Below are 19,783 nucleotides of genomic sequence, written 5' to 3'. Positions count from 1 at the left end.
CCCACACACACACACACACACACACACACACACACACACACACGCTACACCATTGATATATTGTAGACGCCAAAAAACCGTTCCGATAGGGTAATAAACATACCCCGGCCGGTGAGAGCAAAAATGCGTCTGCTCCTAGTGCTTAATTAAATATCGACTATTCTATCGACATATGGATGTCGATAGAATAGTCGACTTTTAATTAAGCACAATTTTTTTTTAAACTGAGCCATTAGTATTTGTTATTTATTTCAACTTGATACCTCCACGCGTTTCTAAGAATAACCCTAAAACAATTTTCTATCAACATAAAATTATTATTATTATAAAGTTATTCACAATAAGTATCAGAATGTGTTGAAGAAGAACGTTGGCATTTTAACTTTAAACAATTTAAATAAATTGATATCTGGCAGAGAAGTGGAACTACCTAATACAGAACAAATTCATAATCACTATGAATTATTTCGTTTTGCTCCGATTACTACAGTAGATTTAGAACGGTCCTTTAGTTGGATGAAATGGATTTTATCGGCAAGGCGAAGGAGTTTAAAATCAGAAAATTTAGAAAAAATGCTAATTGTATATTACGAAAATTACATAAAATACTGAATAAATACAAACACTTGGTTTTAATTTTGTTTACAACAATAATTAATACTTCTGCATATCATAACGGTGGTCCAGTACATCGTGTTGTTTTTATCGACATCGACCAAAGTGTGTGTCCTCGCACTATTAAGCTGTCAACGCATTTTTGCTCTCGCCGGCCGGGGTATGGTAATAAACCGAACTGTCAACAAGGATGCGGCTAAACTCGATATTGCTTATCGATGAATTACGATTGCTCAAACTGCGGTTGGTTCATAGCAAGATGTCTTTAATGTTTATTTGGCCACAAACGGTACAATAATTCTTACAGATAGCAGGCGTGTCTCACTCCGCGATTTCGTCGCTTTGCTACAGGTAGCTAAAAGTACATCCGTTCGGCTCCAATTTCGGAGTTTGCCATAAGCCGCGCCTGGCGCTGTCGCCACCTAGCGGCCATATCTGTGCTGATCGTAACAAACGCGTTTTGTTAGAGAGTGAGTCTTCTGTACAGTCAGCAGCAGATATACCTGAGCGGGCAAGGTGTCCAAGAAAACATATACACTTCAATCGTCACAAAAATAAGGACATCTAAGTTGTCATTTTAGCGTAGGCTTTCAGTTCGTCGGCTCAGCACACTCTGGAAGAGTGTAATCGCTGGGCCGTGGAAAGAGCTTCCCTCAGGGCAGCGACGGGGGTGGCGGATCTCTCGCTACACAGCATAATAGCGGCGATGCTGGGTAGCGAGAGGAAATGGGAAGCGGTGGCCTCCTTCTGCGAAGAAGTAATGTCGCAGAAGGAGGAGGCGGAGAGGGAGCGAGAAGCGGCGGCTGACGCGCTTCCTCTCCGACGCAGGCGGCAGGGTCGAAGGCGAGGAGCGTATGCTCGCCTCGAGCCCTAGTGGGGCCAGTGGGTACCGAACCCGCATCGCATCGGCCCCACACACGTCGTAGGGGTGGGGATCAAGCGTTTCTGGTCCCCCCCCTGCATTGTGAGGGTGCCCTGGCGACAAGCCGGGGCTGCCGGAGGGCGCTGTGGTGGAATGACCTCGATCCCAGTGCGCCCTCACGAACGGCAAAGAGGGTGAAACGCCGGAGTGGGTTTAGTGGGTAGGGCCAAATTCTCCCTCCCTCTCGCTAAGAGAGGGATAAGGAGCGGCGAGTCCCACACACTGTGCGTAAATGCATTCCCACTCCGTCAAAAAAAAAAAAAAAAAGGCTTTCAGTTCGTCACATATATCTTAACCTCTGAGTTTTTCTTTAACACATACACCCTTATTTAATCACAATGACAATAACGGTTAGAAAGTCAGTGGTAACTGAGCACTCAAATTCAAGCTGCTGTCATTAATACCTACACGCACTGCCAATCACGTACGTCAGCAGCCAGGGTGCCACTAGTTGCTAAGCAGTTGTTATTTCAATGGTAACTAAGCATCAACATTTTATCTGTTTAACTTTTAAAAAATACTGTAGCAGCTACGAATTGACACCTCCTTTCTTAAAGAAGTATTTTTTCGTCAAGTGTCAAACTTAGACAATAACTAAGTAGGTTCTACTAAAACGTAGTGGTTATATTCTCTTGGGGTTCTACGAGTATGATCGGTTTTTTATTTTAACTGTCATAGGCGGCCGTTCTTCCAAACCGTAGAGCTTATTATATGTTAATATATTTATTTAGCCCGCTTATTGTACTAAAATATACTATGTAGTACTAAAATACGATACTCCGAATCGATCAAAAATAAAATAATAGAATTGAAACTTAACACGTTCACTGTCCCAATCTGACATGTAAACCTTAATATGGCTTTGTAATAGAGGCTAGCCGTGGCCCCACGTGAGGAGCACGGGCAGTAAAGGTGTTAAGCAACTATGACTCCTCTCTTTATTTTGTTGGTTGGACTCATGATCCGGCAGAACGGTGCCTCCTCTTCTACAGACGTAGCTATGCGATAAAACCATCACTGCCATGCATATACCCAACATATACCTACGTAATATGCTAACTGTTGACCATATGAATGACGAATTTTGTTTTTACAACTTAGCAGAGAGGATAGAGTATACGGAGGTATATACAATATGTAGGTATCAGAACGAAAGGCCAAGAAAGAGACCCATTAATGTTTAGGTCATACTGAGCAACTTTTACTATGGCACCAATCCCGAACACCCCGGAAAAAAATTTACTCTCCCATAGAAAATTTCAACATCAGACCAGCAAAATGTATGAAACTTCCAATTATTTTTCCTCGTTTTCGGGGTTGGTCCCATAGTAAAAGTTGCTCAGTATGACCTGAACATTAATGGGTCTCTTTCTTGGCCTTTCGTTCTGATACATACGGTATATCTTTGAACTTATTGTTAGTATAACCTAGTAGTAAATATCAAATGGCATTCCACACAGGAGTAATCTAAGGAACGCCCACTGCGGGTTCAAACCTACAACGTCTTGTTAGAAAGTCGTACATACGCTACATGTGACTTATCTTCAAAAAACATATAATATAAAACCACAAAATTAATATAAAACCACAAATTAATAATAGAAATGAAACCCAAAAAAAAGCTGTAATCTCTAGGTGCATCCGACTGAGATTTGAACCCGCGGTCTCTGCTTTGAAAAGCAAACGCCTTAGTAACAAGACCACAACGTGCCTTGACAATTGGTTCTAAATTCGGCTTCAGTTAGCTTTCGCTATGTGTCACTCATTCGTTTTGATGATTCTATTATTTATAAGAAATAGTTTGCAGTAAGTTGACTGACAGGCCCCTGTCAATGGTTGAAGAGCAAAACCTGAGATAGATGTATGTGATGACAAGACTGTACTGCTTTCGATGATTGTCAAAACGCTTTACCTGAAATTAGCATCGCTATTATTCATTCAATATACGACCATACATGTATGCTTTAAACGTCTATTTTTCCATATTGTTCAGATATATTTGACACGTTGACCGCTTAGATACCAGTGGTTTTTTGACAGCTAAGGTATCAATGATTTGTTGTAAGTGTAGAAATTAATGAATAGCGACTGTTAAGATATTTGTGACACGTTGAGCGCTCACAAGTAAATGCTACCATGACAGTCAACAACGTTTTGACAGTTTAAACGTTGACCTCTCTTTGAGCACCTGGAGTGTATAGCGACTTCTGCTGCTGACTGTACTTAGTACTATTATTTATTCTGTGCAGATAGTAAAATTATTCAATACATGAACCAATGAAATTGCCACTAACTACTGACATATACATACAAAAAAAAGAACAGAATAACAGTATATACCAAATGCAAACAAACAACCTTACCCCATGTTGTTTGGTTTACAGACAGATGGACTTGGAACCTTAATGACCCGTGGGTTTTATTTAACCCGGTTATACCCATGATATCCGGCTCCGGCTATACCCGGAAGGGGTCCTAACACATTATTAGATTAGAATAAAATAGTATTTAGTTTAAAAATAGTTTGTATAAGTGGTTACATAATATAAAAGCTTTTTTTTATTTCATTTTCCTTCAGTCGCTTTTCGGTGAAGGAAAACAAAGGAACCTGGACTAATGCAAACAAGGCTTAGTTTACCCTCTGGGGTGGAAGATCAGATGACAGTCGCTTTCGTAAAAACTAGTGCCTACGCCAATTCTTGACATTAGTTGTCAAGCGGACCCCAGGCTCCCATAAGCCGTAGCAAAATGCCGGGACAACGCGAGAAAGATAATGATTTTTTTTTTATACTCACGAATGAATTTAAATGTCGTAGGTGACGCGGGTAACGCCGGAGCGCTCGCCGACCGACACGGCGGCCCTACGCTCGCCCTACTCCACCCCTTCTAGGTTCAAAGTCGTGCAGGTAACACTCATTTTATATTTACAAACATGTTCTTTGCTTTTAAATATAACTACAGATTAAAACCAAGATATTACTTTGCTAATCTGCGTAAAAGATAACGTGCTAGTCAATCAATGCTAACCCGTTATGTTCCCACTAGGGAATGCAAATCGGTTATTTTTTGTATGGAAATAATCGGTTATTAACCGAAACCGCGGTTATTTCCATACAAAAAAATAACCGATTTGCATTCCCTAGTTCCCACCCTCCCACCGCAAAAATATATACGCAAATAAATATAACTAACCACCACCAAAATAATAATACTCGACACGTGTTTCGCCTCTCTACGAGGCACCCTCAAGAGTTGTTGACGGTCTGACGCCCGGCAACGATTAATATGGATTTCCGCAAAGTACCGCCTGATTCTATTCACTATAACTACAGATATTATTTTCCTTCGTATTTTCACGGAAACGTACGAACGTGTCTTGCTATTTCAGTCAGTCTCTATACAAAAAGTACTAAAGTTGATTGAAGTGGCACGATAAATACGAGCGTTTCCGCGAAAATACGAAGGAAAACAATTATTCACTACATCTGTACTTAATCTAGTTTTGAGCCTAAACTTTAGACATGCGGCTCTGTGAGCTATAGTATGAATAATCTCAGGTGATTTTTTTTGGGCTCAGACCCTAATCTGTTAAACAATAGTAGATTGTTAACCAAGGGTGGAAAGTGAACCATTTCACCCGAGATATTTTGGCGCTCGAACGAAGAGAGAGTGCCAATAGTTCGAGGGTGAGATGGTTACTTTTACCCGAGTTAAACACTCTACTTTTCATTTCGACTATGAGGAAAGTCAAACACGAGAAATGTAGGTTTATTATTGGTAAGTATATTTCTTTAGAACAAATTATTAACAGATACATGGGTAAACCACATAACTATAAGTCACTCGAATCACCTGAAAATGTAAACGGCGCCAATTTCAGTCATGCGGAAGCTAATATGAGAGCTTTTTACTGAATAATATGGCTGTTAGCCGTTGCTCGAAGTAAAAAAAAAAATATATTTTCCACCCTAGGTTGGGAAATGCAATTTTCCACCCGGTTATCAGCCTATGAAAGGTGAACTTTCCGAACAGGAGAGATGAAAAAGATATTGTTTCCTTTTTGCAGTGGTTACAATGCTTACTGCTAATAGCCCCGACGTAAGTAACGGGAACAAGCCCGTTTAAAAAGCAAATTTACCATTCTAATTATATGGTTCAAATTCTTGAATCAACTCATTCGGAGATACCACGTTTTTGTTATCTCAAAAAACAAACCTGTGGCCCTAGTGAATAAGGGTACAAGTATCGGACAGCGCAGTTGTAAAAGGACGTAAGTTCCAAGTAACACTTATGCCCTTTTACACCTAAGCTGCGCGAGACTTGTACCCTTTTTCACTAGGGCCACATTTATCCTAATTGTTCTCTGAACAAGCTGTCATATGAATTTGAACCTTAATGCTATCGCGATAGTTGCTTTTTAAACGACATGGTTGCTTTGGCACGAGCTGTAGACCGCTCTTAAAAGAAACAAAGGCTTTTGTTTAACGAATTAGTACCCGAACTCGAAAAAACATCTGTGATAATTCATACTATACTAGTTTTTGAATAAATATCAAATATCAAATATCAAATATCAAATATCAACATTTATTCAGCAAATAGGCCACAAGGGCACTTTTACACGTCAACATTGAATTTACATAAAAGCAAAAATAATAACATCAACAATTTTATAAATTAAAACTAACAATTCAATCTAACGTATTACAATTACTAAGAGATGTATATGGTCTCTTAATGTCGAATTACATACAAAATACAGATAAAAAAACACACACAAAAAATCTATAATATTTAGAGGTGTAAATGTCTCTAGGTGTCAGAACTATAAGATTATATAGTTTATCAAGTTATCCTTAGAGATGTATAGGGTCTCCAAGAGTCAATATCCTGTATAATTAATACATTCATTAAAAGAAAAGAAACATACGAGAACAGAATGAGGCGTCTCACTGTAATTAATTAATAAAAGTTACTAAGTATAATAGCTCGTGTTAGCTTAACAGACCAGTCTCCACAAACAGCACCCGTTCACGAGTATGACGCGTATCTCAGCCATCGCCTCCCTCAACCTTCATTCGGGAAAGTGGCGACCCGATCAACAACGCCACCGTAAGCAAAGACTTTTAAGCGAGCATGACATGTTCAAGCTACCGGCCTATATTAATATTAAAATAGTAATAACATGTAGCTGTAAGACACGGCATTTTGTGCTCATATGTTACATAAAAAGACAGTAATATAGCTTCACATAATTACTAGCCTAAGTTGACTTAGAGATGTAAAGGTCTCTAAGTGTCAGAAACATTAAAAATATAGGTAAGTATGTACAATCAAAAATAAAAATCAAATAAATAAATATGTACTTAGAGATGTATAAGGTCTCAAAGTGTCCAAAACTAAAATTAAATTAAACAATATAATCAAGCGAGAACATCATTGTCTCATGTGTCAATTCTACTGGACACTAGCATATTTAATTCAGTGTAAAAAAAACAATATTTATTTAATTCTTATTATACTAATGAAACCAATCAAGCTACCGGCTTAAAAGCATCTCTATCGTTTATAAAATCATTTACAGTGTAGTACGCCTTAAAATAAAACAATTATCGTACCTGCACACAAAATTTCACGAAATTCTGTTTACAAAAAGGCCTACAGCCGGGCCTAGGAAAAAACAAATTAGTAATTAGATCAGGTATGTTAATCAACACGTATAACAAAATGGCATTTGTTTTTCAGGTAGCAGAGCCGCCACAAATCCAAGTACAGTCCGCCACGCCGGAGCAACCGACCCTGCGGTCCTCCCGCTTCTCCGTCACGCGCAACATGGACACCATGTACAACCCCTCCGCGCCCTCCCCCCCGCCCACGCCTATGACCACCAAGCACAAGCCCAACAGTGGGCACACAGACTGTACCAATGATATAACGAAAGTGACAGACGGTGAACCTGTAATAGTTAAAAACACTAGTGCGAAAGAGAGTGATGAAATAACAATAACTAAAGTGACAGACAATGTTAATGAAACTGTAATTAAAAACACTAGTGCGAAAGAGAGTTATAAAGAAGTAACAATAAATAAAGTGACAGACAATGTTAATGAAACTGTAATCATTAAAGACACTAGTGTGAATGACAGTGAAAAAGAGGATGTTAAAACTGAAAAGACAAAAAGTGATAAAACGAGTGATGAAACTGTTGTTAATAGATTAAATAGTGTTACGGTTAGTGATAGTGAGTTGGAGAACGTTTTCCACGATAAGACGGAGAGTCTGTCTCACGACGAGGCGGTTAGTGTAATAGGTGATAATAAAATAACTAAAACCGAGACGAAATTAGTTAAAAATAGCAAAGCGGTGAGTGAGAGTGAGATGATCGATGTACAGGTGTCCGTTACGGTGAAGAAGGAGACGGTAGATACGTCCAAAGCGCGCGACCAAATCAAAGAGGAGAAAGTAGTCGAGAAACGTGACGATGTCGCCATGAAGCAGATAGAAGCGATTACGGAAGACCTCGGCAACCTTATAGAAGAGATGCGCGACAGAACCAAAACTGTTAAACCTGTTAAAGTGAGTGATTGCACGCAAACTGATATAAATATAGATAGCAAATTAGATACCTTTGACGATGTACCTGTTATTAATCGAGATAATGTAGTTCTTAAGAAAAACAAAAGCGAATCGAGCCTGGACAGCCCCGATTTAGAAGTCTCCAGGCTTATGAACAAAAAGTTGATCGGGAGCCCGTTCTGCGATAGCAGTTCCTCTTTGGAAATATCCGGAAGCTCCATGGAGAGTTTGAACGCGATAGAGCCGGCCAAACCTATAATCATACAGGAATCCGTCGAATCAGATTCAGAACTGGATAGAAGAAAAACTGTGGTATTCTCTACTGAGAGCAGTATAGAATCCACTAGTGAAGTTACTCCGGTCAACAGCGGGAACTTCTTAAACATGTCTGTAAGCTCCAACGAGAGTGTATCTCCGATAATATTTGGGAAAAACAAGAAGATACACGGATCACTTTCCAGCCTAGAGGCTAGCGTGAGCTCCTTGGAGTCCAGACAGGAAAAAGTCATGGTAACTTCAGCGGATTCCGGTATAGAGTATTCCTTGCAAAATCCAACAGAAAATAAAGAGGATAACTCGTCCAATGAAGGCACTTTAACGAACAATTCGAGTTTAAAAGAAACTGTAAAGAAAGATGGTTTCCAACATGAAACGCTCACCTGCTCCCCTAAAAGAACCTCTAGTTTGCTCGATGTGCCCGCGCTGAAGACGAAAGGTTTGGACAGGATGAGGAAAATATCGTGGGTCGCGCCTTCAGCCAGTTTCCATATACCGAAGGAGCCGGAAAAGGAATCCAAAATGCCGGGCCATTTAGAAAAATTACTAAGCCTCTTCCAACACCCCACCAGTATATTTTCTAGAAACTCTGAAGACGAGAAGAAATCCGCTTCGAACACTCCTCCTAGAAAGGATTCTTCTCTCACCAGCTCCTTCTGGTCCTGGGGCAGCGCCACAGAAAAGACAGAAGAGAGAGAAGATGTAGAAAGTCTGTCGGAAGCCACAGATTCGACTCTTTCGGAGAGAGTCCAAGTTTCTTTCGTGGATGAATCTTTCTCGAAGAAACTTGATAGTAAAACGCCGTCGACGGACACGGATAACACGCTGAGCGAGTTCCAGTCTTTGCAGCAAGGCAACTCAGAGGCGAGCGAGCCGGAGATAGAAAAAGTTACCGAAAAAACCACCGATGACAATTTAGTACAAAATTTAGGTTTAAGCTTAAAGTGTGACGTTAGCGCCAACGGCAACAGAGACGTGGCGAGAGCGCGTGATATACTAGATCTCAGTAAACCCAACGACTTAAATAAAAACTATGATACGAGTAAGCCAGACACCAACAAAAACGCCGGGGAGGAATCTAAAGAAGATAAAGATAGAGAGACCATCAGACCTAGGTCTTTCGCTGCGGTCTTAAAAGCGTCCGGCTCTGAGAACACTCCAGACAAGCAGAGTCCGGAAACCGGACAACCGGTTGACAAACTACCCAGCAAGGTTATCCGGGGCATCAAAGAAAATATAAGCCCTGAAAACACATTGACTTCCACTATGACTAAAGCGCTAGCTTTTGAACTGACGGAGAAACAGGTTAAAAGTCAACCAATAGTAAATACAGTTTGGGAAGTAACGTTAGACAATGATCCTAAGGTAGAAGAGAAAAATCAAGATTTAGCGCCCATAGCTACTATAGAGGAAACATGTGACGAGACGATAGAAAACGCGCAGTTAGATTACATTGACGATATCAAATTTGATGATAAAAACACATCGAGCGACAGCGGCGTCACATTGGAGGGTGAGAAAAAAGATTTGGAAAGTGTCGATTTAGGTAAAGACGCGTTATCGTACCTGATTTATGAAAACCAGGGGTTAGCTGTTGAAAAGTCTGAAGCTGAACCTAGCTTAGCTCAAGAATTAAGAGACGCAGAAATTAAGGAGCAACTCCTCGATATGTCACCAGAACTGATTGTAGACGAAGCGATTGAGCCAGAAGTGTTTAAAGACTTGAAGACGTCCCCGGTCATCCCTGAGAGAGCGAAGCTTAAAAAATCTAACTCAGCCGAAGACATCTCGCAGTGCGAGGAGAGTCAGAAGAAAACCATCGCTTTCAAAGTGCCTGAAGTAGTCTCGACGCCGAGGGATATACCAGAAAGGAGAACGAAATTACGATCGCGAAGCGGTTCCAGTCCAAAATCTTTGCCGGAGAGCTTGAACAAGCCTTCACCGTTAACCAAAATGGACTCGATATTGTTCAAGAAAAAGAAAAAGGTGTCGTCTCTAGGGAAAATAGCTAGAGACTCCTTGCTAGCGTTAAACATGAGCGAGGAAGAGATAGCTGAGTTCAGACGGTCATACAAGCTTACCTCGGTTGAAAGTTTGAGGTCTTTGGAGTCGGTGTCAGAAGATGCGAACTCTCAGAGCGGGGCCTCGGTTGATTCGAGATGTAGGTCCTGTTTACGGACCTCTCAGGAGAGCCTCATGTCTCTGGACTCCATAAATGAGGACTGCCGGTGCGGTGATGATGAAAAACAGAGCCAATCTGGGAGATAATCGGGTACAGCAACACTTCTAACTGTACATCGGTGGACCTTATTATTAAAGGCATGGTCCGATGTATATTTGACAGTGTGGGCGATGGTACTTTAAATCAGAGTTATTGGGAGACTATGGTTGAGTATATGTGACGTTTTCAACCAAAAGGTACCACATTGTGGGTTGTCGATTTCAAATAAAAGCTGTTTATATGGAAATAGCATCTTATTGACAAACGACATTAAGTATCCTTTTGGCAGAGAATGCCACATATTGTGAAGGGCTTGCGACTTATTGTCTCGCTCTTAAATGTTTTTTTTGTTCATCATTTACATTTATTTAAGTACAAATTATAATAATCAATGTTTTTGATGCTTATATGCTAATGCTTGTAAATAGTTTTACATTGGGAGGGAATAATAAGTCTCATTACGCCCTGTTGTAAAATATTAAACTAAAGTTATACATAATAATGATGTATATGCCAACGTCATATATGTGTTAAATAAACTCTACTCAAAATATACATAGATCTCCCAAGATTCGAAGTGTATTAAATATTATGTACAGTGCGTTTGAAATTTTATATAAAAAAAAAAAGATTATCCATACTTAAATATATGTACAGATGGTAGAAGATTATATGGCTCTGCACACTAATATTGTCTCTACAATGAAGTATACAATGAAGTATTTGAACAAATTAAATTATTTCCAGGAAATATTTTAATTTGTTTTTATCAAGTAGAAACACTACTATATAAATATACACTACTATATATATATTATATTTATACTATTTATTTCAGTTTATAATATTGTCTCTTTCCAACAATAAGGAAAAGATAGGGACAGATTTAGTTCTCGATAATATTAGTGTGCGGAATACTATGTTTATAATAGTGGTTCAATATATCAAATTGATATGTTGAAATTTCTTCTCAGAAGTTTATAACTATAGTAGATATGAAATAATCATGTATCTAACATAAAGTGGCACACTTCGCTGGATCCTATGACTGTACCTATATTTTTTTTATTTATTTATTCATATAAATAAACCTGTAAAGCGAGATGTAGCTATCTGCTAGAGTGAGATGGTAAAAGATTTATATTCAGATAGCCATGAGATAAAGTTAAATATCACTAGACAATGTTTACTTAAATTTTATAAAAAAAAATATTATGGGGCATTATCTATGAAAAGGGACCTTATTATCGATGGCGCTTACGCCCCACAGCGTGTGTATTTATATCGGAGCATCGTTCATAATGGCGTAAGCGCCATCGATAATAAGGCCTCTTTTCATAGATAACGTCACGTATATCTTGAAAAACTAAATACTAAATGTTATATCCAGAGTTCCAGATTTTAGGGGTCAAAAATTAATGACAGGTAGATAGTTCCTATATCGAGAAACTCAATTATCATGTGTCGTTTCCAAGCATTAAGTACCATTTTGTCGTATGCCATAAGGACGCTTTGACAGGTGTTATTTATATAGAAATACAAGCAAATGTCGTCTTTATGGTAACCGACGAAGTGGGACCTTTCATTGGACACGTAATATCTGGGGACCGAGCTTTGAAAACATATAAAAACTCAAAAATGCGCGTTTTCCCATAGATAAGACCTAGCTAGATCGATGTGTCGCCCCCGAAAACCCCCATATAGCAAATTTCATCGCAATCGTTAGCCGTTTCTGAGATCCCCGAAATATGTATATACATATATATAAATAAACAAGAATTGCTCGTTTAAACGTATTACATTTATACATAGATTTGTCATTAAATGTTGCCCCCTAAAATCTGATGTCTGGTTAAATCTGGCAAAATCACAAAGGTTTGTACTTAAAATGCGTTTAATACTTAAAATCAACAACAAACTTATTTTTATTACATCAGGATTAAAATAATGATTGTGAAATAATTTAACCGTAATTGCGACGTTCCACGGGTAAAGGTACCTTATGGCAGCTGGCGCTTACGTCGCATAGCATCGCAATATAATTGGAGCGGCGTTAATAATAGCGTAAGCGCCAACCGCCATAAGGTACCTTTACTCGTGCTACGTCACAATTATTCCTTGTCATAATGTTGAAAATACTCTTTATAAAAACGAATTTTATATACTTTACAGTACATATGGTGCTACTTTCCCGCACTTGTGTGGGAATAAGCACTTTCCGTGCCTATGTCGAAAATTTAAATTGCCATATGTACTGTAAAACGTATAATACAAGTGCGAATAGGTAATTCGCAACTCGTGATAAATTAAAACGCGACCGAAGGGAGTGTTTTAAATCGACACGGGTCACGTAAAGAAAGGACGCTTAGAACGAGGAATTTTGTATATTGACCCTGTTCATATTGAAACGTACTATTTTAAAGGGGTTAAATAAATTGCAAAGCTCCGGCTTGTTCAAAGAAAGCTATAGCACGTTAGCACAAAAAAAAAATTAAATTAAATACTTAGTAAAAATGTGGTGTCTAAAATTGCTTGCTATAGGAACCTATTTTGGGAGATGAAAAAGGTGAACACAAATTATATTATAGAAACTTTATTTAAGCCTAAATATCTTGCCTATGGAATGTTAGTTGATAAATCTAAACTTGTTGACTTCTACGTGAACCTTTAACTTGATTTGACGACACCTAAATTCAGAACTTAGCTCAGTGGAAAGCTGGGCCGCTTAACAGGTCCAGGATAAAGCTTCACACAGAATTCTACTTATTTAAGAACTAATTTATTTTATACTAAATACTATGTACCAGGATTTTCAAATGTCTTTATCTTACTTTAGTGGTTGCTCAAAATTCTAAATTTATTCTAAACTTTGCAGCTGGCGCTGATGCCCTACTAAATTAAATCATGGAAAGGACCGACCTCAGAATTTAAACGTTCCTCAGATGCAGCGGGGTGACAGGCTGCTTTCCCCGGTGAAGCTAGATGCTGAGCGGAGACGTAGAGCTCAGGGGCCGCGCACGTGGTACCAAAATGACGTGGCAGAGGTAGATGGCGTGTTTAAATTCTTCGCTCCAGGAGGTCTCCAAAACTAAATTGACTTCTAGGATTTTTGAAGCTTTTGAGATAAATTACTCAACGAATGAAATAAATGAATGAATAAATCAGTAAATAGATGAATCCCGGCTCCTGAAAACCGAGAAAAGGTTATATTAGCCTACGCCCTTTATGGCCGCTAGAAAAGAGATGAAACCATTGGAAATTTGGCTCACCGCACTGGTAGCTGCTAAGCCTTCTGGCGGAGCGCTCCCTTCCCTCGAGCAGGAGTCTCTCTGCAAAGAACCAAAATTTGGTTAAGAACAAACCCACAACGTTTCGCGCCATTGTGGAGTCGATCACCACGAAATTTAATTTCTACTCACTCAGTGGAGCTTCCGAAGGACTCAAGCCGTTTCCATCTTTCAGACCACCATGCCGAAAGTGTGGTCTTCCCACAAATTGGGCTCTTGCGAGCGAGTGTCCCCAGAGGGGTTCCCAAATCAAATGTGCCTATCATTCTCGAATGATCTCCAATATGGAGTCCCTGAGAGCCCTAAGGTAGGGTGGCAGTCCCTTGAAGACACAAATCCCACGAAAATTCTGTCTGAATTATTTAGACAATATCACTCCTGAGCCTAAGAAATATATTTTTACCATTTAATCTAATATTGTTTCATTCCAGAGCCACTTTGTAAGTCTGTAATTTCTATGTTTTGTTTTAAATCAAAATTGTTTTTTATCTTATAAATCCTACCTACTTCATACAAAGTTTTCCTGGAGTGACAACATAAATATCTCAAGTTTTAATTAATTTTAGTCATATGACAACCCCGACAACAGATAAGCATCGAGAGATGCATCTGAATGCAACAGATTATGCATAGAAATGCAATCAATGAGGTTTGTTTTGGACACCGTTAAAAACGTTGAAATAAGAAGAGGTATTTTTCTTTTAATTTTCAATCGACCCAAAATACTTATTTTGAATTTAGAAAAATGTACTACGTTACAATATCTTTATCGCTCGTATATATTGCTGTACCGCCCATGATGCCGGCGGTCAATGACTCTATGCCACAAAATAAGTAATAGTACTACCGTACAGAAAGGACACTTCATACAAAACCGAAGTTTGACAGTGATTCAGGGTCGAATCACTTTCCACTATTTAGGGTTGTCAAAATTCAAGTAATTATCTTATCTATGGTCGTGTACGGACCGGGACGACATGTTATGTCAACCCTAATAATTGCTCGGAACAATGCTGAACCGAACGGAGCCGAGTTTGCCCGAAGCGAGGAGTGTCTCTGACTGTGCGAGCGATATAGAGTCGGACCAAGAAAAGTCTGCAGCGGATCTGATAGCCCACGCAGTGCAAGTGTTATTTTATACGTCATAATATCATAGAAGTTTGACGTTTAAAATAATACTTGCACTGCGTGGACTATCAAATCCGCAGCAGACTTTTCTTGGTCTGACTTTAGCAATGAAATTACGCGCGTTCGATTGAGGCGGGTCGTTGTACGATATTCCTCGTGCTTTTAATTAAATTGAATATAATATTTGCTGGCGACATGTGTGATTCTAGCGAAGTGAGCTACAGCCGGGGAATAATGTAGCGTTTCGTCACTATAATCTATTCACGATTTAAAAAAATGTCGGTTCCTTAAAATCATAAATCAATTTTTTTTTTTATCGTCTGGAAATTAGTAGAAAAATCGTGCCTTGGGGCACTTTTGACAGCTGAGGTAGATGGTGTCGCGTGACATGTGCTGTGATAACTGGATTGTCAAACGAAAATATTTTTACCGCACAACGTACGGAGCCGTGCAGCACCATCTACGCCAGCTGAAATTCGAAACATACTATCTATAATTTAACTACTCTGTACCTCAAGTTTGTCAAGGTTTTTAAGCATTTTATTTTCTACCTTAAATATGTCTTAAAAATATTACCATTGACATTCGTCTGAATATCGACCTTGTAGAAAATTATAGAGGGCGCCGCTTCCTACGTAGCTGTCACATTTTTCACATAAAATGCTTAAACATGGCAAAAATTCAGTATGGAATTGTTTTAGTTATATTTAATTTAATTTCTACTATTTTATGTCGCCAGTTTAAAGGTAGAAAATAAAATGTATAAAACCATACATAAAATATAATTTATTATATAGATTTGAGGACACATTGAGATGGAGTGATGTATCGCTACTTGTGCCTACAGATGTTTAAAAAAGAGATGTGTGTGAAATAAATAATGAAACTATTATCATATTGTTTTATTGATTCATTAAATAAGTACTTATTACAATAGGGAATATTACGCGAAACTGCGTCTGCGTAGGGGGCGCCACTACCACGAATTAGAAATAAATTATAACACTTTAAACTCTCGCGTTTTGTACACATATTTAATTACACTAAATTAAATCGGAATTAAAGGTAAAAACAATGAAATTATATCTAGCGATGGGCGAGTCGAGTTATCTGATTCGAATCAACCTACAGATGAGTTGATTCGAATCAAGACTATTGGCAATCCGAATCAAAACTGACTGGTAACTTGGTATCCGATCCGCATGAATCGCCAATTCGCCAACTCTCCGAGCCGAGTCAACGCTACGCTAAGGCCATTCAAAAATAAACCTTAATTCGATAGCCCGAAGGTTCTTTTTACAACAACTGCCGCTTGATTCGCTGTCTCAATCCGAGTTGACTGGTACTATGACCATTCAAAAATAAACCTTAATTCCGTAGCCCGAAGGTTCTTTTTACAACAACTGCCGCTTGATTCGCCATCCCGAGTCGAGTTCACTGCTAGTATAGCCATTGAAAAATAAACCTTAATTCGGTACCCCGAAGGTTCTTTTTACAACAACTGCCGCTTGACTCGTGTGCGGCTCCGCGGCCCGTGACCTCGCAACCACGCAAACCGTCGAGTCGAGTCAGTTCGAATTTCAACTCGGATCAATGGCCGAATCGATTCGAGTTGAGAAAAAGTGGACTCGTCACATCGCTAATTATATCGCGGTAGACCCGTTTGTGTAATTAGAAATAAATTCCTTATGGCACAACTGTAGTTCGTTTTTTTTAGCATTAGAAAGAACTTTCAAGAAGGTAAGCGATCTTGACATGTCTTTTAATTGAAAAACTTTTTAAAAATCAATAACTATTACTTATGAAAGCAAAAGAATATAAATGATCGTATTAGATTCATAATTGTTACATATTTGCCGTAATTTATTTATAAAACGTGTTTTTCGTTTAAAAGACACATCAAGATTGTTTACCTTATTTCTAATGCAAAAAAACCGGGCAAGTGCGAGTCGGACTCGCGCACGAAGGGTTCCGTACCATAATGCAAATAAAAACGGAAAAAAAAGAAAAAAATACGGCCACCCATCCAAGTACTGACCACGCCCGACGTTGCTTAACTTTGGTCAAAAATCACGTTTGTTGTATGGGAGCCCCACTTAACTATTTATTTTATTCTGTTTTTAGTATTTGTTGTTATAGCGGCAACAGAAATACATCTGTGAACATTTCAACTGTCTAGCTATCACGGTTCGTGAGATACAGCCTGGTGACAGACAGACGGACGGACGGACAGCGAAGTCTTAGTAATAGGGTCCTGTTTTACCCTTTGGGTACGGAACCCTAAAAAACGGACTATAGTTGTGCATACGTAGTTGGTCCATGAGGAAAGCTTGAAAAAGCAAAATTGTTGAAGTTAGTGAGGTGTTGCTGGATGTGCTGGACATCTTTCACCATTACTCCTAAAGTCTATTCGAAGATCAATCTCCGTGGATCTGAAAAAGATACAAACATTCCATTGTATTGTAATATAACTCACAGTTTAGGGGTCCAAGCACATGCACTGGTCCTGGGCCCTATTTCACCAACGTGACAGGTGCGAAATTTGTCGACATCACTGTTACTGACGTCACAGGCCTCCATAGGCTACGGTAACCGCTTACTACCGACGTAGTCCACCTGCCTTCACTCTGCCTAGCAACATATGTCCTGCCCAATTCCATTTTAGTTTGGTAATGACGAAACCCACGTCATGCACCTTGGTGCGGCGACGGATCTCGACGATCTGTAATTGATTTACCCAAAGCAATTCACATTTTAAAAAACTTAGAAAGTTTAACCATACCGCATCAGCAATGTCTATCCAATCCAGTGCTTTGACCATGTTGTCATTCTTAGACGGTTTCTTGTCCCAGTTCCAGTATATGAAGTCTTTGAAGCCTCCTACTACCTGAAAATACAGCACGAATTTGTAATTGTTGATAATAAAAACAGTTAATTTTGATAATATCTTTCTTGATCTGCCTTGGCAACAACTACATTGGGGATGCCAACTAGTGGCTATTTTGGGCAATAAGTTTTTATCAAAAATGTCATTTTTGGTACAAGCTTTTATCGCTGACTCTACTTTTCTTTCCACAGGCAACTAATGCTCATCGAGATAATTCTAAAAACCCCAAACAATTAGGTTTCGTTGTTTTATCACATAGTTCCTATGGCCACCTCCTGTCTCCATCATCAAATCAGTTTGATGACTCCATAATATTGCCTTGTCACCCGACTTACGTATGTATGCAAAATTTCAGCTCAATCGGAAACCAGGAAGTGGATCAAATTTAACTTGCAAGATTTGATTACAGACAGACAGACAGACAGACAACGGTCAGGTCAAACTTAATAAAAGCTTGTAAAGAAGAGATGGCGGGACGACTAGCGATGCATTCCAGTGGGATTGGTGGGATTTTGCTCAGGACAGGGAGGATTGGAAAGGGAGAGGGGAGGCCTTTGCCCAGCAGTGGGATATACACATATGCTATTTTTTTGATATTAAATATGTACCTAATACTTACATGGAATTTGCGATCAGCATCTTCCGAGAGTGGTCTCTTGGCCTCAGTGGCCACAACAGCTCGGTAGCCCTCAGGGAAACTCATCTTAGTGCCATCTAGAGAGTGCCCCCGGAAGGATGCCGTTATTTCTACAATTAAAACCAATTAGCAAATTAGAATATCATTGAGCAAAAGTGTCTTTTGACGTGAGACACTAGTGTCTCATGTATCTGGTCCTAGGCCCAGGCACGGAGGCTCCTCAAGGCGCTCAGGAAACATAGCAAACCAGCGCGGGAACGTTGCCTGCGTGATGGGCACCCTACCAAGGGCAAATGATACGTATTTTACATTTTTAGCTTTAGTTATTTTAATTGTAGTTAGTTTTAGTTTTATAATCATGTTATATTTTTACAGACTCTTCTTCTTCCTCACGTTATCCCGGCATTTTGCCACGGCTCATGGGAGCCTGGGGTCCGCTTTAACTATATTTTTACAGACTGTTACAAATTATAAGGAAGCTATTGGTGATTTGTATAACCCCGATTTGGACCCGGGTATGTCCTTAAACTACGTCCAAGACCACCGGTGGACGAGCAGCAGCGTCCCTCAAATTCGGTGTACTCGACTGCGATCGCCAACCCGCCTGCCAAGCGTGGCGATTATGGCATTCACCCAAAGGGGGAAGCCTATGTTCAGCAGTGGACGTCTTATGGCTGAGATGATGATGATGATAATAATTTCCGAACAATTTATAAAATAAACAATAGGTCGTAATCTCACCTCCATCTTCCTCAACGACATACGGCTCGAAATATTTCTCCACATTAGCAGGACCGTCTTCTTCCACTTTACACGGCACGTAGTGTGCACGCTGCTCGAAAGCTTCTTTATTTGTTTTTTGTAATGTATTTTCTACGTGAATCGACATCGTTTACTTGTTTTGAGTGATATTTTAAGGTTATACAGATTCCCGCAAAATTATAAGTGACACTAGTTATGACGTTTATAAGGTATTCTATTATTTTCTACTTAACCTGAAAAACTGGATAAAACGAGCTTTATGTACAAATTTATTTTAATTAGTTCAAAATCAATATGATGTCAATTTACATTTAGTTATTTCTGTATCGATTAAACTGAAGAATGAGCTTGATTCCGTTATTTGATTAAACTATTTTTGTGTTTAGTAAGCTCCATAAACTTCTTTTTTTCTCCGGTATCACCGATGCGTTCTGAAGTCTCACTATTGATGCTATTTTCAAATGAAACTATA

The 19,783-nt window shown here is 39.2% G+C and overlaps 2 protein-coding genes across 2 annotated transcripts in view; one reads left to right on the top strand and one right to left on the bottom strand.

Annotated features, from left to right (window-relative positions):
• The window catches only part of LOC134677462 (microtubule-associated protein futsch), a 99,842-nt gene extending 88,539 nt beyond the window's left edge, over positions 1 to 11,303 (top strand). The window contains exons 13-14 of the mRNA XM_063535944.1: positions 4,354 to 4,443; positions 7,283 to 11,303. Coding sequence (XP_063392014.1) covers positions 4,354 to 4,443; positions 7,283 to 10,657 — 3,465 coding nt within the window. The 3' untranslated portion in view covers positions 10,658 to 11,303. The remainder of the gene's footprint in view (positions 1 to 4,353; positions 4,444 to 7,282) is intronic.
• A 4,735-nt stretch (positions 11,304 to 16,038) lies between these two features.
• On the bottom strand, positions 16,039 to 19,482 carry LOC134677608 (ribonuclease H2 subunit C). The gene is made up of 4 exons (XM_063536076.1): positions 19,291 to 19,482; positions 18,532 to 18,659; positions 17,808 to 17,912; positions 16,039 to 17,457 (listed from the first exon to the last, which is right to left on the bottom strand). Exons 1-4 carry the CDS (start codon positions 19,436 to 19,438, stop codon positions 17,443 to 17,445), a joined length of 396 nt encoding a protein of 131 aa, XP_063392146.1. The 5' UTR covers positions 19,439 to 19,482; the 3' UTR covers positions 16,039 to 17,442.
• Positions 19,483 to 19,783: the final 301 nt, after the last annotated feature.

The sequence above is a fragment of the Cydia fagiglandana genome, chromosome 26, assembly GCF_963556715.1.
Source record: "Cydia fagiglandana chromosome 26, ilCydFagi1.1, whole genome shotgun sequence".
NCBI classification, from domain to species: Eukaryota; Metazoa; Arthropoda; class Insecta; order Lepidoptera; family Tortricidae; genus Cydia; species Cydia fagiglandana.
This window is presented reverse-complemented; position numbering and strand designations above follow the sequence as displayed.

Excerpts from the sequence above, each read along its gene's own strand:
- LOC134677608 (XM_063536076.1), bottom strand. The coding sequence starts at position 19,438 with ATGTCGATTCACGTAGAAAATACATTACAAAAAACAAATAAAGAAGCT. Across the intron at positions 18,660-19,290 it reads TGTCGTTGAGGAAGATGGAG|AAATAACGGCATCCTTCCGG; the intron begins GTGAGATTACGA and ends TTTTAATTGTAG. Across the intron at positions 17,913-18,531 it reads ATGCTGATCGCAAATTCCAT|GTAGTAGGAGGCTTCAAAGA; the intron begins GTAAGTATTAGG and ends CTGTATTTTCAG.